Source organism: Musa acuminata, chromosome BXJ3-4 (genome assembly GCF_036884655.1).
Source record: "Musa acuminata AAA Group cultivar baxijiao chromosome BXJ3-4, Cavendish_Baxijiao_AAA, whole genome shotgun sequence".
Classification (NCBI taxonomy): domain Eukaryota; kingdom Viridiplantae; phylum Streptophyta; class Magnoliopsida; order Zingiberales; family Musaceae; genus Musa; species Musa acuminata.
In genome coordinates this window covers 28,545,148-28,571,388 of record NC_088352.1, presented here as the reverse complement: position 1 = coordinate 28,571,388, position 26,241 = coordinate 28,545,148, and the positions used below count along the sequence as shown (strand labels likewise).

The 26,241-nt window shown below is 32.1% G+C and overlaps 1 protein-coding gene across 1 annotated transcript; it reads right to left on the bottom strand.

Annotated features, from left to right (window-relative positions):
* Nucleotides 1–1,633: 1,633 nt before the first annotated feature.
* Nucleotides 1,634–3,413, bottom strand: LOC103981823 (inositol-tetrakisphosphate 1-kinase 5-like). The gene is made up of 2 exons (XM_009398570.3): nt 3,276–3,413; nt 1,634–3,202 (listed from the first exon to the last, which is right to left on the bottom strand). Exon 2 carries the CDS (start codon nt 3,147–3,149, stop codon nt 2,130–2,132), a length of 1,020 nt encoding a protein of 339 aa, XP_009396845.2. The 5' UTR covers nt 3,150–3,202; nt 3,276–3,413; the 3' UTR covers nt 1,634–2,129.
* Between the last annotated feature and the right edge of the window lie 22,828 nt (nt 3,414–26,241).

The window sequence follows — 26,241 nt, the reverse complement described above, 5'->3', positions numbered from 1 at the left end:
AGGATCAATTAAGATATTGCCCAGTATCAAACCTAGGCAGCTTCCAGACCAATCAATTGCTGCCTACAATCATTCAAAACCATGAATTTTCTGTTCAGCAAAAGGATAACTATGGAAGTAAAAGCTTTAGTTTGGCAGGTGGTCACCAAGGATAAATCAATATTGTGCACATAGATGACCAATGTTCTCTTGCAAAATGTTAAGTGTTAGAAACAGAAATATCAAAATATGGAATGTAACAAGTTCTTAGCATCATTCAACACTACATTAGGTACATTTTGTCTCAACATATAGGGGAATGGATAAAAGAAAATTTACAAATTCAATGCTCACATATTTGAAGATAACTAAAAGAAAGGAATCCTCACTGTATTGGCATTAGAATCGAAGTCAAAGGTCCAGCTTAGGCACCAGAATAAGGCATTTGCAACTTGTATGATAAAAGTCTAGTTCCGCACATACTCTACATGCAGGACTAAGAATAGGATATCAACTTTCAGTTTACTAATGTTATAAAAAATAGTATAGTGGAAAAGTGGATAATTTTGAAACATGCTAACTTGCTAAACAAAATGATAGGTTTCCTGTACATAGTAGTGTTTGATAGTTTTACTACGTAGTTAAAAACACATAACCGAAAAAAAAAATACACATGCATATCCTGTTCAAAATTTATACACACAAAAATATTCACAGGTCATCATTCATATTCTGTGCTGTGGGAGGGAACCTTGAACATGTACAACAATTTAGTGATACAGCATTAGTACTAGTTTAATGTCACTTTATTGTCATAATATATTGACTTCATAAAAGAAAATTTTCAGCATCATATAATATATGCTCTTATGGAATATATCCAGGTCTGAATTTGACCAATGCTTTTCTGAATACATTATTAGGAACAAACATGCTAGGACCAAGGATAAAAGTCCAAGTCAGGTTTGGGCATATCACCCGAAACTTGCAAAGCTAACTATGTTTCGGGACCCAAGAATAGGGATTACTGACTAGCTCGTTAAAATTCTAAGTTAACCTATTAAGAAAACAGGACTAGTTCTGGTCCATGGCTGATGATTAAGACGGGTCATGCTTCATTTGTATCATCAACACTGTTGGGAAGAAACCCAGCTCTCTGAGTCAACCCTCACTGCTGCTGAGCAACTTCTCAAGGCTGGAGAAATATGAGAGGACTTAGAGATAAGCATACAAGTAAATTCTGTTGGGTTCTTGTGTGGACAAGAACCACTGTGTTATATCAAGCCTTGCCATGCCACTGTGTTATATGCCAGTGGCATATAACACGGTGGTTTGACTTCAGCAGCTTAATGCTTCAACAGGATTCTACCTCAGTCATTAGATTCATCATCATCATGACCTTTTTTTCGTACAATTTGTCTAAGGTGTATATAAATATATATATATATATAGCTTGGATTTGTTCATTTGGATTCTGTGTTCTCCTATCCTCAACCTATAAGGAACATATACTTTTCTTTCTTTTTTTTTTGCTTTATTCTTTATTTCATTTTTTATGATCTTTCCATGTGTTACACACACACACACACACACACACACACACATATATATATATATATATATATATATATATATATATATATAAGAATGAGAATCAACATATTTACATACTGCATAGCATTTTAGTGTTGACAATTGCCAGAACAGTCAAGAGTCAAATTCTCATGCGAGAGAACAATCTTTACTCTCATATGCACTAAGCAAAACAATTACAAATGACAAATAACAAATCCCATGTTTTATAAATGCCCGGTTGATTAGAATGAGATCATAACCCTTTGAATGGACCACCAGGCTTATTACTCTTCTAACTACAGAGAGAAAGCAATGTCACAAGGTGGCATATCTAATCACAGCCACAAAGTAAGGATGTTTAGTCAATGTAAGAACCAAATGAACTTATGGCAAAGTTATGAATCCCTAATTGACTGACCTACTTATTCAGCCAAACACAACAACATGCAGACTGATAACCTTAGCAGAAAGGTGAAAATTCTTGTACCTTTCAAGTAATCAGGAAAACTAAATTTCTAGAAGGATGGCAGCTTTAAAACCCTCATCCGACATTCTCTATATCTTGTGCAATCTTGTCAATGACTATCAATCAAGAGCTTGCTCTCTTTATAGTGACTGTTAACAGCCGAGTCCACATCATCATGCTCATTGTTCTCATGAATGATGTTCCAGAGGAAGTCAGTTAAAATTTTCTCATAGAATGGCATTTTTGCATACCCAGGAATGTAGTTAATGTCAATCACAAGGTAATGATTTCCTCCTGCTTTCAAATCCCTTATCATGTCAAAATTGAAAAGGTGCAATCCCATGAGCCGCCTCAAACCTCTTGCTATCTCCGTGACAAAGCTCAATGGAGGCATCTCCGCCTTATCCAAATTCATGTAATAGTCAACCCCCACTGGATCCTGCGTCGTCATATTGGAAACCTGCGAGAAGGTGAAAGACCCCTCAGAGCACTCCAATTCCTCTTGGGAGACATCCGGAAGGGATTTCCTCTTCACGCACTGCACGTAATCCCCCACCACAAACACCTTGAAGATGACCCCGCCATGATTCACAAACTCCTGCAGCACAAGTGGCGGCTTGAGCTTTCGGAGGCTATCCCGGCAGAAAACAAGGGACATCTTATGGGACTTGGCGCTACCATCAGCTATCAGGGGCTTGGCGATGACCGGGAAGCGGAGGACCCCGACGTCCCCGGAGTTTGTGAGGGCCGCGGAATCATAGATCACCACCTGCCTAGGAATTCCAAATGTCTCCCTCTCCTGGGGGATATCGAGCTCACACACGACCTGGAGCATGGAGATGCGGTTGTGGAGGCGCCGGATGGCAAGGGGCGGGTCGACAATTGGAACGTCTGGGTTCCTGGAAGCAAAATCCTCGAGCTGGGCCTTCCAGTCCTCCCCATGGAGCTTGTGGAGCACGCAATCGAAGGGACCCTGATCAGCAAGGCGCCGTGAGGTATCGATGGGAACGAGATCGATGCCGCGCTCGCGTGCGAGACCGACGAGCGAGGGCTGGATGAAGCTCCGCTGCTTCTTGGGGGCGAGCGCATATCCTACCACGAATCTACGAGGGGTTGCGGCTTCCGCCATGGCGAGCCCAGTATCCAAGAAACACCTCGAATTCCTCCGCAATCTCCGATCGCCTGAGAAACAAACCGCATTTTAGAGCACAGATTGATCCCAATCTAGGGTTCCTCAACCGAAATCATCGATTACCAGGGGGCAAAACATGAAAAGAAGCGTCAAAAATTAGGGTTCTTCCCCTTTTCTCGCACTTCGGACACCGTAGGAAAGATTAACTGGATGGAACGGTTAGGCGAGCCAGCGAGCACGCGATACGAAGGGAAGGAACGAGGCGAGGGTTGGGGACCTTTTTATAGCTTCGGAGTTGTCCGGGCGGCGGGGGTGGGGGGTGTGTGGTGGGGTCGGGTGGGTGGTGTGAGGTGAATTGCGGTGAGCAGATTGGCAACTCTTTCGGCGAGCGCTCACGTGGCATAGACATCGCGGATCGACACGCGCAACCAACGGTCTCGATGCTCCCTGTCAGCAAAACGACGATTGGGGCCCGCTAGCGCGGCATGGGTAGTGACCAACAAGAAGAATGAAACGTGGCGAGCCGACAGCCGTCGCTTGGCGCGTTGACAGGCGTGACTGGATCAGGTTCGTTCGATGAAGCGAGACGGCGGGCCGCGAAACGGCGCACGTGCGATTTCCGGGGTGCGGCGGGACAAGGTGCGGGGCCCCGGACAGCGAATCTGGGGGGCTCGGGGAGGGGAGATTCACATGTTGCTTTCAAGATTCGTGCTGATACAGTTGGGTGGTGTCCATGTACATGTGAAAGATTCCAGGGCAGATCTGTTTGTGGGACAGTGCGAAAGCGGGATTCCTACGCGTAATACAGGATTCCTTTGGAAAGGCGTGCATCTGATGCTAAATGGATAGAGCCCACAACAGTCCGTCAACACACAGTGGCCTACTTTTATTAATTCATTCCTTTTCTATTTATTTTTCATGGAAGGAGATAAACCCCTCATACATGAATGATTGGACTAGAGAGAATTTAGAACATGGAATGCTTTGACGCTTTATATCAAATATGATTCCATTCTTATCCACGAACCTACTCACGGCAAAGGAATGCTTGTATATCTATAAAATATAATATATATTGATAAGTCAACGTTTAATTGTTATTGATGTGATTTAATAAACTCACTAGGAATTATTCGTTGTAGATATGGCTATATGATTTTATCCTTTCGGAGCTCAGACATATTTGAGAGAAAGGATGACTCGACGAGTTTATATTTTTCTCTAACTCTTTAATCAATATAGAACTAAAAATTTTTATCAATCCTATATTGGTTGAGCAGGGGAATCAAAGGCCTATAAGCTCGTCGGGTCATCCTTACCCTATAGATATTTTTTGGGACTCATGAGTCTCGAAAAGGTAAAATCATACGGACATACCTAAAGAGGATAATTCCTTATGAGTCTATAAAATTATATAAATGATGACCAAATATTGATTTGTCATATTGGCATTAGAAGGAGGTTTAGAAGCCATTGGCTCCCCTATGGGGAGAGCATTGATAAGGATATTTAGTCACATATTAATTGAGGAGGAAAGGAATTAAGGACTTGTAAGCTTGTCGAGTCACCCTTACTCTTAAATATTTTTTTACTCCTCAATCAATATAGGATTAAATATTTTTATCAATCCCACATTAATTGAGGAGTAGAGGAACAAATGGCTTATAAGGTCGACGGGTCACTCTTATCCCTATCAATATTTTTTGGGACTCAGGAGTCTCGAAAAGGCAAAATCGTACGGACATACCCAAAGCAGATAATTTCTTGTGAGTCTATGTGGTTATATCAATGATGACTAAATATTGATTTATTAGATTGACATTAGAATGAGGGCCATGAGCCCTTAGCTCCCTCATGAGGAGAGCACTAATAAGGATATTTAGTCTCATATTAATTGAGAAGTAGAAGAACCACGAACTTATAAACTTGTCGGGTTACTTTTATCCTCAAGAATAATTTTTGGGGCTCACGAGTCCGGTACAAAACCATATGGGTACGTCCAAAATTTTTCACGAGTCTAAGTCGCATCAATGATGATTAAATATTAATTTAATTAATAACTCTATACGTGTCTCATCAATTCTTTTATTAATTCGAGGTATTTTCCATTTAGTTCGAGATGGCTGTAGCCAATTAGAAATTCTGGAAAATTTTAATTTAGGCTCTATTAATATCATCGTTATACCATCGATGTTTTCGCAGCTTGTATGCACAAATTATCGTCAGTAGTGCATGGTACAGTTCTTTTATTTTACACGACAAATTTAACGCATTGGATATGCATTCGATCCCTTTTGGTAGAGAGGTTAATTAATGAGTTAGATTTTTTTTCTGCTATGTAGCTGCATTTAACCTACTTAAACTAGATTTTTATTTTTTGGATTTAAAATGCCTTTGAATATGAAAGTAGGTCGGCATTGATTTGGTTTCATGTTCGACTTCAGATATTACGGGTACTTTGAATATAAAACTAATCGATCGAGTTGGGGAATGAATCGGGCGAAATTTATGAGTACTTTTATTTATTTTTCTTTTTATTGTTAAAAAAATATAGCACGCTGTTATTATTTTATGAAGCAAGTCTCATATGAGCTACTAAATTAACTGACTGTTTCCATCTATCTTAGTAGCAATCGAGATTGAGAGACTCCAGATATCATGCAAGGGTTGAATAAGGGCTCTCCCACTCTTTTCGGGCTTTACGAAAGCCTATTCAATCGAATTTATAATGTTTAAATCTTTATTTATAATTTTTAGTAAATTTATTTACATAAATAGAAAAAAAAAACATATTTATTAACATGAAAAACAAAAAGAACTCCCATATATATCGAGTATTTACAGTTGAATTTAGGTATTTAATTTGGTTCTTCATCATCTCCCTCATCTCCGTATTTAGTTCGTGATAATTTTTTTATGTATATTTTCTCAATGATATTTTGTGTTTCTCGTTAGCACGAATATATTCAATGTATATGATCTTATAAATCTTGTTATACATAAGCAAATGTCACCATTTCAAATGATGTGCACTCTAGACTAGAGTGGAAACTTTAGGAACAACATTAGTCAAAAACATAAAAAAGTTTTTCGTAGATTTAATCTCATTGCCATCAATAGTTAAAAGTTTAAATTTTGTAGTGATTTTGTTTTTATGCCTCGGCGCCAACCATGAAACCTTGCTCACATTTAACATAATCATGAATCATAATTCATAATTTGTCATTATATTATGATGACATTATTATGATGAGTTTGTAAAAATTATATAATATATGCATACATGTTCGTATGAGAGTTTGCTATTCAGATATACAGTTTATTCTTAAATTTGTCTCTATTTAATCTCTCTCACGAAGAAAACCATAGGGTGTAAAATGGTAAGGTTAGCTATAATAAGTCACCTGTTTCAGTAGACACAGATGCATGCAGGCATGAGAATACTGTAGCAAAACCTCGAAGGTAAGGTTAGCTATGATAACTCACCTGTTTCAGTAGACACAGATGCATGCAGGCATGAGAATACTGTAGCAAAACCTCAAAGGTAAGGTTAGCTATGATAAGTCACCTGTTTCAGTAGACACAGATGCATGCAGGCATGAGAATACTGTAGCAAAACCTCAAAGGTAAGGTTAGCTATGATAAGTCACCTGTTTCAGTAGACACTGATGCATGCAGGCATGAGAATACTGTAGCAACCCTCAAAGGTAAGGTTAGCTATGATAAGTCACCTGTTTCAGTAGACACTGATGCATGCAGGCATGAGAATACTGTAGCAACCTCAAACTTCATCTGTTTTGAACATACACAGCAACTTAGAGCAAAGATTAGATGCAAGCAAGGATCAATGGGTGGAAGAAAAATATGTTATGTAAGCATTGTGAGGGAGTAGTAGAAAGATCAATTGCCTAATTTAGTGCATTTGGTGGAAGCAAACTGATCTCGATTGGATGACCAGTGATCCCAGAAAAACCTTTACGTGAAAGTCAGATTAGACTTGACGTTATATGTACTCGAATTAATATGAAATCCATCAAAGTGTATTGAACCCTAACAGTAAGAGTTGGAGACAAATGTGGTGCTTTCAGCTACAAGTAAAAAACCGTATGTATATTAAAATCTATCATTTCCTTTCACGTGCAAGTCAGATTAGACTTTGACATTATATATACTCGAATTTATATGAAATCCATCAAATGTGTAAGAGTTACAAGTCAATTCGGATACAGATTTGGTTCTTTCAGCTACGAAGTAAAACCAAGATGACATCCTTCTTACATCTTGGAGCAACTTGTTAAATAATAGGTTGCGCATTTTCTAAAACACTTATGCTGAAATATTTGAGTTAGTTCTTAATCACTTTAGTTAGTAAGTTCCTCACTCTTTTGCCTAACCCAAATATTGGGCTACTTACTGTGAAGACTTTTAGATGCTGAATCATTGTGACAGATGAAATCTTTTTTAGTATGGGGCAACGAGGAACTTGGGGAAGGATGGAATCGTACCTTCCACAATTTTACCTACTTCCGAAAGGCAATTCTTCAATGTTCTTGGAATTTGATAGTAGTTCTCAACAGGCCAAGTGCCAATCTACAGGTACAAGTGTTTTTTTTTTTAAGAAAATATCTATAGATTATTCACACACGAAGATTAGACAGAATAAAATTTAGAGGGTAATAATCTCTACATAAAACTTCTCAAGAGATAATGTTTTAAAGGAAATATCTATAGATTATTCACTCATGAAGATTAGACTTGAATAAAATTTAGAGGGTGATAATCTCTACATGAAACTTATCAAGAGATAATGTTTTAAAGGAAATATCTATAGATTACTCACTCATGAAGATTAGACTGAATAAAATTTAGAGGGTAATAATCTGAAACTTATCAAGAGATAGCCTCTCCAAATTCAGTTGAGTTATCCCATCAATCAACTATCTAATATTATCCGAGAAACAAATATAGCTCTCCTGAGAATTTTTATAAGATTATGATAATCTTAGTATATCTTTAGGTGAGATAGATTCAACCCTTTTGTATGATTTAAATTTACTATAAATATTATCCCTTATCTTGAATGGGTGATCATTCATAATTGTCAGCAAATCTTACTGCAAATCTTACAGTAACCGGTTACACTTATTCATTCCTTAGGGGATGGCCCACACTTACACTAGAAACCAAGTCATAAGGGTTATTATAGTCTGAAAGAAATATTTCCAACACCAATTATTTCTAACTTCATAAGCTCTATTGAGTCTCCTCAATACGCTTAGTTAAATAAAATTAGTCATTAGTAGTGGTTACTATTTTCTTCCAAATAGGTATATACTAATCTAACAATGAATATCATTTCGAGCTAACCATAAATACCATAAAGACATTGCACTAAGATGTCATAGATAAATAGTAATAAGCATCCTAGATTCACCCTTTCGTTAATTCAAGCCACAATTGTTGAATTTTGAAAGAACATGAAACTCACCCCAACAAAGCACTAATTCTTATCCTATAACTCCAAAATAAGTTTACATTAAAAAAAAATATAAAGCTGAGTTAAAAAATAAATTACATAAATATAATTAACTATATAGGAACTTAAAAAGATAAGATCATAAAATAGAATAGCCATAACAGTTTCCAGAAAAAGATTTTAATTTTGGGTCGGATGTTTAGATTCCATAACAAACCAGGTCAAAAATTGTCATCATTGTTATCTTTCTCTCTCAACATGCGATAAGCATTAATAATTATGGCTATACCACTTGAAGTAAAATACCAAATCTAAGAATCCTCCTTAGGATAATTAGAAAAATGAATGATAAAAATCGTATAAACTATAAACGGATAAAAATATAAATTAAAATCATGCCACTTCAAGAAGAACCTTAAATCTTAAATTTTATCAAAATAATATGCAGTGACATAAGTGGCCAATTTATAGAAATATATATTTTCTTAATATATATCCTCCCAAACTCTAGTTATTTGATCATAAGCTATATAAATGGACCAATAAGCTTTCAAAATACCTCTTTTAAACTTATACGAGTGGAGCATAGTTTTTTCCAACTAAGAGATGCATTAGATTTGCAACAACTTGCCAAAGGGTTCATTACCCTATACTTAGAGGTAAGGACCTTAGTCAACATATTACTCTCCTTATTTAAGAATGATAAGAGTCTCTTGATACAAATAGAATCCCTAGTTACTGTAAGACCTCAAACTTCAAGGCTTCGTAGTTTTAAAAAATTAAAACTACATTTAGAGAATCATTGAAGGATTCTCTAAATGTAGTTTTCTAGCATATTTAAAAAAAATTTCCTAAAAGGGTTTTCTAGGAGGCTAGACCCATTAGAATTAAAATTTTTTTCCTAAAACGGTTTTCTAGCATATTTAGAGAATCATTGAAGGATCTGACCAGAGACCTTAGAATTTAGTAAGAAGTATATGGGAATAACATTGATAACGGAGTTGATAAAAACCAGTTTGCCGGCTTAGCATATGTAATTTTAATGTCAACACTAGAGTTTGTTCAACATTTTGTCTACAAAGCCATGTTAAAGGGAGAGGGCTTTTACCATAGGATATGTAGGTTCCAAGGTACTTAAAAAGTTAGAACCACTCCTTAATATCAAAAGATTCATAAATACTATGTTTAACATATGGGTTACACTATTTTAGAACAAAATAATTTAAATTCAAAATTATCGATGTTAACATTTACTAGAGAGGGATAAAATTCTAGTAAATTTCTTAAAGAGCATAGGTTTTATGGTTGGCTCTAAACATAATGAGAATGTCCATAGCAAAAATCAAATGAGAAACCTTAAGCCCTTTCATATTGAAAGATTTGAATAGATTTTTCCACGTCAAATCATTAATGAGATTAAATAGTATTCGTTAAACAAGAATGAATATGTAAGGCGATAAAAGAATCCATTGTTTAATACTTTGATGGTCTTAGAATCAATCAAATTACCTATGACTACCGGGATAAGTGGATCTAGAGGAAGCTATACACTTTTTGATCCAATCCATAAATACACCTAGGAAAGCCCTTTTAGTAAGAATCTCCATAATAATAGTCTAGGAGACTATCATATGCATTTGATAGGTTAAGTTTCATATAAGTTAAAGCATATTTTCCTTTGTGGCTTGGGACAAAGGCTAATTAGGTTTAAGATATCATAGAATTTAAAAAATATTTTACTTTATTAGCCAAAATTTTAGCTAGGATCTTATAGTCCCAACCTAGTTTCAGAATAATAGAATTAGTGTTGGTAGTAAATTAACATAGTAGTTAACCTCCAAATAATTTTTTAAAGCTAAAACTTATTATGTATTTATTTTATATGTCTCTTAGTTTCCTATAAATTTTATAATAATTTAATATCGTTTAGTCATCTAAAATAGTGAAGTAAAATTTCTTCATAGAATTATGTAATGGTTTGAGTGATACTAACTAGTTCATTTAATTATAGAGTGAATTATTAAAAAATTAATATTAAATTTTAGATAATTTTTTTAAAAAATATAGTCTATTTTATTAGGGATTATAAATCAATAATTCAAAAGGTAGATTTTTAATCAAGGCATTTCATGATCATATGTTCCTAATTTGATAGATGTACTATTCCCTAACACATTTGATCATTAAGGAATATAGTCTTTCACTATCATATTTATTTTTAAGTTAAATCAAGTATAAGTTTAATTATTATAAAATAGTGGTTGTATAAATTATTGTATTCATAATATATTTTGAAAGATATGTTTTAAATGATATGATTGTCATTAGCTAGACATGAGCTAAATATGAATGTATATATTTTGTAAGCATAAAAATTATATGAATTGAGATAACGTATATGCATGTATATATATGATAACGTGTACTACTCCCTAATATACTCGATCATATTAAGGAATATAGTCTTTCACTATCATCTTTATTTTTGAGTTACATTAAGTAATTATAAGTTTAATTATTATAAAATAGTGGTTGTATAAATTATCATATTCATAATATATTTTACAAGACATGTTTCAAATGATATTATTGTCATTAGCTAAACATGAGCTAAATATGAATGTATATATTTGATAAGCATAAAAATATATTATATGCATGTATATACGATGATGTATAGTGTGAGAGTGCATATGTTTTCTATGACTTATGGTGTGGAAGTATACATATATGTTACGATATGTAATACTCATATATACTATGACATACGGTATGAGAGTACACGTATATATTATAATGACGTGCGGTGTGAGAGTGCACATATATGTTATGATATGAGATGTAGAAATTCATGAACTTGTTGTGTTTTCTATATGTGCATATAAATATTTTTGAATTATTTCTATGTAGAATTTTGTCTCTTTATTTTGCATATGCTATGTTGTAGGGTTATGTTTGTTAAAAAAATCATAGGACGAGGTGTTTACTATTAAATATTTTATGTCAATGATTTTAAAATATTGTATATATGACATAACACATGCTTACCTAAATAAAGTTATAAAGACTTATAACTTTATTTTACTGTGTGATCATTAACTATATATTTTACTTTATGGGTAAATGTTTTACTTTTAAGTATGTTTTACTTTTAAGATTAGTAAATTAGTATGTTTTACTTTTAAGGGTATCGATGGGATTAGGAGTAGGATATTACATTAATTAGCTTATGAAGATTTCTACCTTAGACCCTAAACCATAATTAAATGGAATGTTTCAACTAGAATTCAACCCAAAATAAACACAGATAAATTATTGTGCATGGACTCTGTTAAATTAATTAGCACTGATCAAGCTTATTTATAAAATTGCATGTTTCTCTTCTTTGGAAATGTGCTTTCATGTTAGAAATCAAAGTAGACGAATAGGAGCATTATATATATTACCTTTTAGTTATACAATAATGTATGATCTTTTTTCTCTTTTGCTACGAGACGTGGACTTCATAAAAAATGCTAAGGGAAGACAAAAATCATAGTTGAGTATTAGCTTGCGCTAATCTCGAATTCTTATGGAAAAGATTGCTCTTCTAGGTTTTTCCCATGGAACATTGTATTTTTGTGAGGTGCGGCTCCTGTCCAACAAATTTCTAAGATAGTTTGTCAAGCTATTCAACTGTAAAGAAATTCTATCGATACAACTCCAATGTTAGGATGGATTTGACTAGAAATCCCAAGTTACATATAATAGTCCTTTTATTCGTCTCTTTGAGTATTAGTAGTAATAATGAACACCATAATGCAAAATAAGCTTTGTAAAACTGTTAGAGAACTGATTTAGAGTTTGGTTTTAATTTCTAATTCATTTTTGTAAGATGTAGCTACTAATAGAAAAAGCTTTGACATTTATAATATTGTTTGATTTAGTTTGTGCAAACGAAGAACACACAGGTGAATGTGATGAAATGTTCGATGGCAAAAGTTGGTTCTTTATGTTGTAAACAGAGAATCCTATGGAAATGCATGATGAAAAGGAGAGTTCGAGTTGGTGGCCAACTAATGGTTTCGAGGAGGGGAACAGTGAGTTATTCCGCTTCTCCTTCAACTTGTTCAGTGGATTCCGTGTTTCAACTATGGCATGAAAGCATCCAAATTATAGGCTTTAGATATATATAAATGTTGTAGACAACATAACTTGTATAAACTTGATGGTGTGGGTTTTGTTAATATTTGATTGTAGTGGTGGTGTTCTATGAGCTTATAGTATTGAATTTTTTTTCTTTAATATATATATTTTTTTTGTGAACATCAGCATGGTCTTATCAATTACATTTATGGTGATCATTACTTTTTTTTGTATCTAATTGGAATCTTTCAATGACAAACTTCAGTAGTCTGTTACTAAAAGTTTCATATTAAAATATAGCTACAAAATTAGATGTTGCCTCAACATCATTATTATTGTGTCAAATAACATGTTTCTAGTGATGAAATTTTAATAAATTGATTATAGATATAATTTGTCACTGGAAATAGTAATTCAGTGATAAATCTATCTTTCAACCATGAGACATAGGCATTTCGTTCGCTATTAAATCATTTAGTGACAATTCATTGCATATCTTGATGATTCTTATCCATGGCTAATAAATAATTTTCTTGTAGTATTTGAATCCACATAAGAGCATCTCTCACACGTAAAATCGTCATAGTATCCCTACATATTTTACTTTTCATTGCCTAATACTCCACTTTTCTACCATGCTTAATTTTTTGACCTAGGTGATTAATTCAATTTACAAAAATATTGTTTCTAGTTAAAAAGATGTTATTATGTATATTGATATTCCATATGCAAAATCTTGTGATTTAGATTCGTCTTGTGATCAAACATTTTATAGATAAGTCAAAAAGTGTTATTTACGATGAGAAAATAAAAAAAATAATCAAGATGCCTAATTGTGACCCAATATTTTATGTAATCTTTCCTCAAATTTCACAAACAGAGAGAAAGAGAAGAATTTGATCCGTTGATAGGATTGACATTGCAAAATTTATTACATAATACGCGAAAGTTAAGTATCATTTGATGCTGACCCAAGGGGATGGTGTTGATTAGCTTGACTTAGATCATCTCAAGAACATTTTTCCAGCTGAAATTATAACATATAAAAGAAAATTAATAAAGACACAAGATTCTAAGTGACATTGCAAAATAATAATAATAATATTAAACTCTTACCTTAGTGTCCAATCTTCTAGTTTGCTTCATCTCTCTTGATCTCATGAATCCTTTTTTTAAACATATTGTTAATATTCTCTTTTCATTAGAAAAGAGAGAATAAAAAAAAGACAGTAATAAGAGCATTAACACATCAACCTAATTATTTGTGCCTGCTCTTGTTGTGATCTTCATGTGTAATAAACAACTACATTTGAAACGTAGAGAAGAATTTTGATAAGGAAAGATCCAAGGCCTTGCAGTTCTTTTGAGTTGACATGAGGAGCAATTATGTTGGTGTAAAGATGCCATGGTAAGAGTTGATTAATTAGCAACGAAATGTATTGAAAAATAAGAGAATCATCTCCCAACCTTTTTTGTTTATTGATATCATGAAAATTGTTTTTTGTCATCGTCAATATTTCTTATTTTTTATATTTTAATACAAACTAAGCCTTTTAAATGGTAATTATTTTCGTTGTACTCAATGAATTCAAATATATGCAATAGAAATTTTCTAAAAAAAATATTTATATGTATAATCATATGTACGAATATTTATTTTTATTAAATCTCTTTATTTTTGGGATTTTTTCCTTTATCTCGAATTGATAAATATTCTATATTATATACGAGAAATGTCATCAAAATGATTGTTGCTTTTATTGTATTTGATGAATTTAAGTAATGCATTAAAAACGTAGTCCAAAACGAAAAGTTTGGATGATTCACAGTTTCATGTAAAACAAAGAAATTAGTTTGATTTCTTTAATCATTCATTTTTATCTCTAAAACAAAGTTTTAGCACGTATAAGTGATAACTCTTGAACAATTATAGAAATTATGTTGGACTATTGCGATCCTATTTGGATAAATCAATTTAATGATTTTCTATATGCATGCACATGAAGATATAATATTACGTTCACATTTGTCTTCTTATGAATAGTTGTGATAATAAATAAACAAGTGTATGAAATACATTATTTATATGTATGAAGGTATCGATTAGTTTATCTAATAAAGATCTTGATAGTTTATCATAAAGTTCCAGGCTCAAATCCTAACTTCATCATTTATCTTTTATAAAAGAAAATTCATATGCATAAATAAATAAAGTTAGTGCCAAAAGGAGCAAATTTGTTAATGCAAGAATACTATCCTAGCCAATATGAAAAATGTTTGATAGATTGTCTTGATGAAATTATATGGTAGATTGTATTAGAAAATAGTTTTATGATTAAAAAAAGAAATGTGATGCAAAAAAATCAACTCCAAACTTCTTTAGCAAATATCATGAAAATGGTTCTTATTAATTTTTCACACTACAAACATGATATTTAAAATGATAGTTATGGGAAATGGGATTCTTTATTTTACTTTCAGAACTATAACGATCCCAATATAAATTTTTAAATATAGAGATTAAGATACTAACATGACCTAAATATAATAGGTAAAATGTAATTAGTCCACGTTCAGAACATAAAGTGCATATTTTGAGATGTTTCTTTAATGGAATTTGTTTATTTAATTCAATTGTAAATTTTATTCTAACATATATTTTCGTTCCTCTTATTTCAAAACTAGTTTCTTATATTTATGTTTTTTCTTTCATTATAATAATTATATAATGGATTTATTAGTTTTATCAAGATAAAATCAAATTTATGGTATATATGTATTATGAAATATATCTATCATTATTGAAACTATCAATTGGTTTTGGGCATATAAATTAAAAGGATTCTTTTATGTCTTGGATTATTTTAGATATATTGATATTAATTTTTTTTCAGGCACAATGAATGGATTTTCATATATGATTCATAATTGACAAGTCTCTTTTCACATATTAAAGTCGTGTTGTGTTACAAATGTTGAGATTCTTTTAAAAGTGATTACTTGACTTGTAGTACATATATGTGCTCTATGGTGATTGCAATTATTTCTTGTCTTAAGCATTCATATGAATATCTATTAATGAGTTTATCATGAGATGTCATATAAAATTTCTATATTTGTAATGAGTAGTCATAACATCTTAAGTTATCATAGGATATCGATTGATGATAGTCACATCTATTATAAAATATTTATTAAGATGACTACAAAAGAACAAATGACAAGGGTAAGCACTTGGTTGTACAGGAAAGTAATTATCTTTTATTAGTTAAGTAGAATAAGATAACGATTTAAGTATTTAATTTTCCTAAACTTATAGGTTTGGAAAATTATTTTCATGCTCTGGTTATCAGTCTTACTAATTAAAGAATTAAAGCTTGAAATAAATTTTTATGTATGATGCACCTCTACCCATAGGAATGTTAGAATTTGTATTAATATGAATTATTTTGTTTCATAGCATAAAGTATATTATGTTTCTTGGCTTCATAGTTTTTTCTTTTTGTTCTTATGAATGATATTCTTAATTTTAAGTGGTGATAATTATGTTGATTGAAAATAAAAAGTTCTTATAACTCTTAGGTGCTTCATGTGGATGAACCATCCATTTTTACATAATCAAGTACATTTGTCGAGAAAACAATATATGAGTGGTATCAAATCACTTAAGTATAATGCTAACTAGATCTCATGATAATAAATAAAAGCACTTGAGGTTTTATTCTTGAATGCAACAAGATCAAAGATCTTATAAAAATTATTAAAAAATAATCTGTAACTTCAAATAAGACACTTGCTAGCAACACTCTAACGAAAAAGATTTTCAAGCACCAAGTTTGACAATTTCAAAGATATGCATGAGCACATAATACAAATAAGAAATATTGTTACCCTACTTAAACCCTTGGAGAGTGAGATATCATAATCTTTTCTTCCATTTCATATTGAAATTTTTTCCTATAGAATTTGACTCATTTAAAATTTTCTACAACACATATAAAGAAAAATGATCAATTAATAAACTTTTAACTATGTGTGTATAAGAGAAAAAAATTAAAATATGAGAAACTTGATGAAAAAGAGATGGTGCTCATCTAAGGACTCACAAGGTTTATAAGTGAAAGGGAAAAGGTGTTTGTACAGAAAAATAAAAAATAAAAAATAAAAAATAAAAAATAAAAAATTACCAATAAAATATCAAGATAGTAAAGTTTATTATTCCTTTTATAAGAAAAAGGGACACATAAAAGAAGGATCGTTAAAAGTACCGAAGTTAGCTTTAAAAGAAAGGTATTCATATATCTTTAATGAATTATGAATCATTTTTTATTGATAATACTTGATGAATTGATTTTTATTTATAAATTTATATTGTTAATACTAGGTAGAGCTTTTTTGACCTAAGGAAGTCAAGGACAAAATAAAGAACATTTATTCTGATACTTAGATGTGCTCTAATGTAGACGACATAAGAATACTTAAACTAATTTTAAAAATCAAATATATTTTGGATCTTGAAAAATACTGTTTATGTTTCATCATTTTCAAGAAATTTGGTTTCAGTTTCGATATTTATGTAAGTGGACTTTTCTTTTCATTTTAAAATCTCATTTTTTATATTTCACTGAGTAAAAGAGAGATTAGAATTGGATCTTTAGTTGATGGTTTATTTAAATTTAATTTAGATTCAATATTTGAGCTTAACTATTTTACTATATATGGTCAAAATACAAGACTTAAGCATAGCATTCCTCTAGTTTATGACAGATGAGATTATGTCATATCTCCATAAAAATAAATAAAAAGATTAGTAAATGATATTCTAAAAACACTAGATCTTATTGGAATTTGTGTGGATTGTATAAAACGTAAGCTATCTAAAGTCCACTAAATATACCAAGAGAAAATTTAAAATTTTAGAAATCATACATACTAATATATGTGGGCCTTTTACTCTATTCCTAAAAGGTCAAAGATATTTTATTTAATTTATAGATGATCATACAAGATATATGTGTCTCTATTTTATATTTGAGAAAGTTGAGGCTCATAACACCTTTAATGCTTATAAAGCAAAAATAAAGAAATAGATAAAAAAGATTAAAATTATACAACTAGATAGATGCAGAGAGTATTATGGAAGGTATATAAAAAAAGAATAAATAATAATTTCATTTGCTAAGTTTCTTGAAGAAGTTATTATTGGGTAATATACACACACCTCAATAAAATAGGGGTGCTGAAACAAGAAACTACATACTTATGGATATGGTAAGAAGTATGATAGGTAATTAGTATGATAGGTAATTCTAATTTAGATTTATCCTTTCTTAGTAAAATATTAAAGATCATTATATATGTCTTAAATAGGATTCCATCTAAAGTTGTTCAAAAGACTCTTTTGAGTTGCATGGGTGAAAACTAAATTTAAGTTATTCATATATTTACAATTGTCCAATTGAAGTGAAGATTTATAATCCTCATATAAAAAATTTGGAGCCTAAACTAGTCAATAGTTTTTTGTTATGTTCTTAACTCTAAAGGATATTGGTTTTATTGTCTCTCTCATACACCTAAAATTGTTGAAACTGCTAAATTTCTTAAGAAAATAAAGACTTAATATAAGAAATCAAATGATAATATTGGTTTAATTCCTATTAGTCAACTTTATTATATTGAGAAACTGCTTCAAACAGAGTCAAATGGTCCCCTTGCATATGTCTAATTTTAATATTGGATTTAAGGATGATCCTTAATTTTTTTCATAAGCCATGAGTAGAGATGACTTTAAACTTTGGTATAATGTCATAAAAGTGGAATTAGAGTTTATGACTAAAAATCAAGTTTAGGATCTTGTCAAATCACCAAAAACAACTATAACCATTTGCCGTCAATAGGTTGATAAGATGAAAAAGGATGCCTATGATAATATCAAGAGATATAAAATGACATGTGGCTAAATGTTTGCTTAGAAAGAAAACATTAATTATTATGACACATTCTCTCATATTTCTATGGACTTATTCAGAACAATTATAGCTTTTATAGTTTATTTTAACTCAGATATAAATTAAATAGATGTGAAAATAATATTTTTAAATGAACACCTTGAGAAAGAAGTGCATGTGGATTAGCCTAAAGGTTTTTGGAACTAAATTCATGTAGTATGTGAGTTAAAGAAGTTAATATATGGACTAAAATAGATTTCCCAATAGTGGTACACCAACTTCATAATGTTATTATTATTTTCTATTTTATTAGAAATATTATGGATTAATGTGTATATGTTAAGAATAATGGGAGAAAAATAATTTTCTTAGTCCTATATATTGATAACATTTTGCAAGCAATAATTTAGTGTATTACATGAAACATAATATTTACTTTCATAAAATTTTGAGATGAAAGATTTGGATGAAGCCTCTTATGTTATTAATACAGAGATTCATAAAGATAGATATTAAAGATCATTAAGATTATCTTAAAATAATTTATCATAAAGATTTTGAATACAAAATTATTCTCCTTTAGTAGCGCCCATTGTGAAAGATGATAAATTCTGTTAAAATTAATATCCACAAAATGATTTAGAAAACAAGTAGATAAAAAATGTGTTATATATATCCATTGGTCTTAATGTATGTACAAGTCTACATACGACTTAATATAGCATTTATAGTAAAGATACTTAACAGATATTAAAGTAATTTAAGAATAATTCATTCGAAAGCTGTAAAGAATGTCATGAGATATTTATAAAAAATCAAAAGTTATATATTGACTTTTGGATATTCAAAATCAAAAGTTATATAATGACTTTTGGATATTCAAATCAACTTGAGTTGATCAAATATTCAGATTGAAATTTCGATGGATACTAGACACAAGAAAATTTATCTCCAGATATATTTTTCTATTACCTATATGTGTAATATCTCGGAGAAGCAATAAGTAAATTATAGTTGCTTCATTTACTATTGAAGTTAAATTTACTATTGTTACGAAGCTATTACACAACATTATGGTTGTGAAACTTTATCTGATAGTTAAATATTGTCGATTCAATTACTTAACGTATAAGGATCTATTGTGACAACTCAACCACTATATGCATTTCTAAGAATGATAAAAGGGAAAGTCATAACAAGCATATTAATATAAAGTATCTTACTATTAGGGATTACATAAAGATGCATGAAGTAAATATTCATCGTAATAGCTTCCAACTAATGATTATGGATCCCATGAGTAAGGGTCTGTTGGCAATACAATATAAAGATAATGTGAAGCATATGAGAATTATTAGTTCATTTGCTATTTGATATGATACATTACTTCTAAATTTATATAATAAAGTATTCTATGTTATGCATGGATAAAGTTTGTTGGACCTGAGTGATTAAGGATCATTCATAAGTAATTAACTCTTAAAGTGTTCATTTAGAGGGTATTATATATTATAATATAGGAAGAAAATATTTTGTTAATTGGATACAACATTCATGTATTACAGTAGCCTTTACATTAAGTGACTAGAGTTTTCTGGTCATATAAAGATGTTAACTTTCATTTGTGACATATAGACTAAGTAAGAGAATATTAAAATTTTTAAAAATTATTGAAATCCCATAATATAGATGGTCCACATGTCAAATTATTGATTTCAATTATATTATTATCATGATAATGATGATATAAGTTATATAACATTAATAGTCAAATAAAATTAATAGCCAGATAAAATGGTTTTTATTAGTCACAAAAAAGAAAGTTACTTAAAATGTCTTAAATTACTTTGATGATGTATGAAATCATTACGGATAATGCATTAGGTATTTCATGAATTATACTGAATTAACAAAAGTGTCGGTTATTAGTAACTGTAGTGACTTATTTCTAATGGGTAAGTACGACGGGTGTAAACGGGGATGAGATCAATAATATATAATATTTTTTATTACCTATATAGTTATAGGGCAGAGATGAGTAAAACATTTCTCATCCCATACCCTTATCCATCCATCTATATATGGGTCGAGAGGTTGGGCCCAAACGCCCAACCTATCTGATTCAAATTAGATTGGAGTAAGCTTTGATTGAGTAGATTGTAAATCAATTACGAGTTATTTGATTTGATTGAATCAAATGAAATAGTATCAATAATTATTATTAGTTAGATTTGGATATATTTATATTTGAATATTATTATTACATATAAATTTTATAAATATTAATAATATTATTTTTATATATTTTATTTTATAAAAGATAAGTCTCAAAAACGAAATTTGAGCCTAGGACCTTACGTTATACTATCAAAGTCTTTAGTAGCTAAACTAGCTAACACCCTCAAAATAATTTCATAAATAATTTTGATAATAATTTTATTTTTTTAAAAAAATAAAATAGATTAATTAAAATAATACGAAGAACCTACCGGTTCTCCATCCTAAATGGAGATTTTTCATCCTCGCCCCCACCCCCGTCTAAATGAGGAATGAGAGGTGGAAATAGAAGATGAGACAAGGACTAAGATGGGGAAATCAATCTCTTTTCCTCCCTTGATATTCCTATTTGTCTAGTTCTTATAAAGGTATGACTATTTATTAAGAAATATATATCCTTAACATTTCTTAAGACATAGACAAGAAAAAGATACTTATTCTTGAGTGCATCTGAAGTTTATTGTTAGACAACTACAGCTGCAGCAGCTGCATGTACTTTTATATTTTGTTACATAATTAATTTATAAATTATTTTACTACCATAAAAGAGTCCTCAGCTAGTTCAAAATTCGCAGAGATCAGCAAGAGCTCGTCGACTTCAATACGGATCTTTTATTCCCTCCACAAGAGCTAGCTTGATTGCTTAGAGATCAGCAACCACTCCATTGTATCCTTTTGTGTCCTTCCAATCTCCATGGCATTTGTTTGACATCTTATATACTTTTCAACTTTCTTTGTAGGAAGTTATATCGCACCCAAGTGACACCGGCAAAAAAAATAAAAAAAGAGAATGAAATGTGAGGCGTTTCTAGGAAATTTACTGTTTTATAATTTGAAGAGGATATGTGTGGAAGATGATCTTATAACTTGGAGTATATGTCAAAATTGGTAGGGGTCAACACTCTATTGTCCAATTTGTAAGGATAGGTCTAAAATAGATGCATATTGTTTGTTTCATCCTTTTCGAAGGGACATTTTATGTACCTAATGCAGGTACATAAATGAAGGGACATTTTTAAAAGATTACCTACTTCTCTGATGTTGCTTTTTAATTAGGCAACTTCCATCACAAAATTCAAATATGATTTACATTTAAATTCAAGGATGAGTACAACCTTAAATTCGCATGACCAGAACATGTTCATAGCACACGTGATGTGATCTCCATCATAAACCTCACCGACGATCTAAAATGTTCATTAAATGTCTTTCTTTCCCTCTCACAGCGTTGTACGATATCAAGAAAAGAATGACGATTGAGCATGCTAAAGAAAGAAAAAGATGGACGTTGCTACCTTAAGACAACGAGTGGAGATGTCATTGTTTCGAGTCTGATTTGTTCACTTAAGGAATTTGATTTCATTCTTTAACCAAAAAAAAAAACAAAAGGCATTGGCATACTTCATTCTTTACTGTGCAAACTATATTCATTGATTTAATTTTCGTTCGACAAATAAAAGGTTTTCAATACATTTTCGTCTTTCTCATACCGACGTAAAAGGAAAATGTATTACAATTCATGGTTTGTCTCTCTAATTGATGTTGACATGGTTTAATAATAGATCTCGTGTACAAGTACTCCTCGTTAAAAAAGAAAAACTGATACTTGAATTTGTAAGAGATGTACTTTAACCAAATGAAATCTCAAAAAACATTATGCGGGAAGTTATTGTAATAATATATTAATAGATTTTCTTTTTTATTTTTTAAATCCACTTATTTAATCAGTAGATTACTCTTTGTGTCTGAGTGATCTTTTACTTTGAAAGATTTCAAAAATTTCTTATGGAATAATTGTTGGAATTAAACTTATTTAAATATGATAAAGAGATTTATTTTATCAAAGATAGGTTCATTGTATCAAGAGGGAGATTCACTGTATCAAGAAGAAAAAATAGATTAAAAATTTATAAAAAGATAAGTCAAATTGATTATTAGTTTTTGAAAGGATTTTTGAAAGAGAATAATTCTTCTTGAATACAATTAATGTAATGTATCTTTGGGAACTATATAAATCCCATATGTTGGGTCATGATAGATAGAGTTTCTGAATTCATAAAGTATTTTTCTTGAGAGAAATATAGAAGATTTAAGTTTGTCCTACTTTTCCAACGATAATGACACGTAACTTTACAGAGTTGATACACACAGTCTCACTACTAATTATTCCTTACGGCTTTTATGGTTAATCAGAATGACTCTTGTTTTTGCAACAACCAAGCTAACGTAAGGTCCTCCTCCTGGTTCCAAGTAATTGATCACGCTCCTAATCAATTCATGATCTCTGAATCAACGAGTGTCCAAGTGTCTTCTCCTTCCTTGCTTTGATGTTAGTAGCTTAGAATGCAACGGCCTGTTTCACACCTCTGATGGACATGCAAAGTATTTGGTCGTTGCAGGATGTGATAGACGTGCTTCGGCTAACCCTTCAACTGGTATGGAGGGTTATCCTGTGATAAAAAAGGATGGGTTTTAGCAACATCATGACACTTTCCGAGTCTTAACAATACGTCTATTTGCTAATCGTGAGTGTCATTTTTTAATGATATTTTACTGTTTGTTTGCGGTGGAAATCGATGTATGTCAATTCAGGCAGGCATATTGGTAGAGAAATGAATGTTTTTGCCCTTAGATGAGCTACCATCGTTCCCCATTCTCAAGTCTTGAATTTAATGATGTTGAACTTAAAACTTTTAATTCCTAATATATCTTCTTCTTTTTTTTTTTTCAAAAGAAAAAGAAACTTCGATCAATAAAAAAAAATTCAAAACTCTTTAAATATATTTTTCTTGACCAGTCATCCGCATATAAGAGGGGCATAAATGATTATCCTACTGGAAAAAATGTCTATGCAGACATAAATGATCAATATGATTCTTATATTATTATTAAAATCTTTACCAAATCCTAATTCCTCTCTCCTTCGAGAACATTCGATTTGGAGACCCATTTTTGAATCTAAACATGCACTCGTTCGATTAAACTTATTAGCCGGAGACCAAATTCGGCCATCTCCATTGGAGGACTTTTAAGGAAGAAAAAGTCACCGGTGGACCCTATGCATGCATGCTCAATCAATTGAGCCAGAAGTAGGTATCATTCATCCCCTTTTTTTTTCTTTTAATTACGGTTCATTCATGATAACTTCATGATAACAGTCAAGATATAATAACGTAGATCTCCTCAACTACACGATGAGATATCATAAATCAAGAAAAATCGAAGGAAAATTCTTGAGGAAAATTCTCCCTTCTAAACATTATAAATATGGAGTATTATGTATTGTTTCAATTAATACAATCTTTTTTTTTTCTATTTCATCCCTGTGGCATTTTTTACTGTCGCCCTTCTTCTGCCTCTTCCTACAGAAGCAGAACTGCTCTGCTCCCCGACCAGCGACCTCTCCTCCTCGTTCCCACATCTCACTCAAGCGAGAAGTGTCGTTGCCGTCGTCCTTGCCGCAGCAACCCTCGCAGCCACAGTAGCCCTCTCTACCGTAGTAGTCCTCTCTACCACAGTAGTTGCAGTAGCCACAGTAGCTGTAGCAGTAGTGATCTGCTCTTCTCCCAAGCTGTTGTCCCCTGCTCCACCTTCTTCGCCTCGACAAGCAGCATCCGGAACCATTTCCAAGTTCACAACTGCAGAACTGCTGCACAGAGACTATAGCTGCACAGAGATCTACAACTTTACACAATATTGATCATTGTCAATATTGATCAATAACCCACAACCTATTTGCCACCATAACCCACAACCCCCCATTTGCCACCAACACCACTTCCTCCCTGATCATTGTCATCGCTGCAGACTTCTAATTGCTCCTGGTACATATCCTCTATATGTCCTCGTCATCTATCTCTAATGCTCCCATTACTGTTCCGGCAGGGAACCATAGTACTTTCCTACATATAGGCCTTATCTCCATAAATGCAGTAACCCTCATCCCCTTCAAATTATCCAACAACTACGCATCCTGGTGTGCTCAATTCTCTAATCTACTATTTAGCTATGATCTTCTAGGCTATGTCGATGGCTCTCTTCATTGTCTACTGGCAATGCTCAACATTCCATGCGTACCTAGTCCAGTACCAAATTCAGACCACAAATTATGGTTACATCAAGATCGTCTCATCCTTCAAGCTATTCAAGTCTCGGTCACTGGATCCATTGCCCTACTCATTTCTTCACGTGACACTGCTGCCGAAGCTTGGTGCAAGTTGCAAACCACCCTAGCCAATTGTTCTCACACTCGTATGCTTAGTCTCATATCCAGTCTCATAACGATAAAATAAGAGGGAAGTACTGTTGCTGATTATCTACATAACATAAGGATTATCATCGATAACTTGGACTTGACAGGTCATTCTCTCAGTGATGAAGAAGTTAATGTTCATATCCTCAACGGCCTAGGAGACGAGTACAAGGAATTGGCAGCAGTAATATATGTATGTGATTCACTAGTATCATTTGAAGGACTCTATGACAAGTTGACTAATTATAAGATATATCTCAAGCGTGAGGACAAGTTGCCAGGACCATCCATCACAGCTTAAGTCAGTCAAAAATCTAAGAAGATGAGCGACCGATATAACAAATTGGCCAGCATGCGTGCACTTGTGGGCTCCAAACAAACCTCCCCTTTTCAACATTTCAATTACAACCATCAAGGCGTCTACTTCAATTATCCTCAATCCTAGCATCCTGATCACACAAATTAACAAAGAGTTATCTGCCAACTATGTAACAAAGTTGGCCACTTTGCAAAAGTCTGTAGAACTCGACCTAGACTTCCTCCTTCGCATTGGCCTCGCACAAATCTTACAACTACTCCGACTATTGGTCATCAAAATTGGATTGTGAACTCTGGCGCATCTCATCACATCAATTTTTATTTATAAAACTTGTCCATCCATAACGACTATGGCAAAAACGAAGACATCATCATCAATGATGGTAATGGACTCCTCGTTACTCATACTGGTTCCACAATGCTTAATTCACATAGCACTTCATTTACGCTAGATGATGTTTTGTGTACACCCCACATTAAACGAAACCTGATTTCTATTTCTCAATTCTGCAAACAGAATCATACCTTAATTGAATTCTTTCCTTAACTCCTTTCTTGTCAAGGATTTGAGCACGGGGGCATCTTTGGTCCAAGGCCAGAGCAAAGACAACATTTACGAGTGGTCGTCAGTTCTACAAATCACCCAACCCACTGCCTACTCTTCGGTCGCAGCTTCAACTGATGTGTGGCATC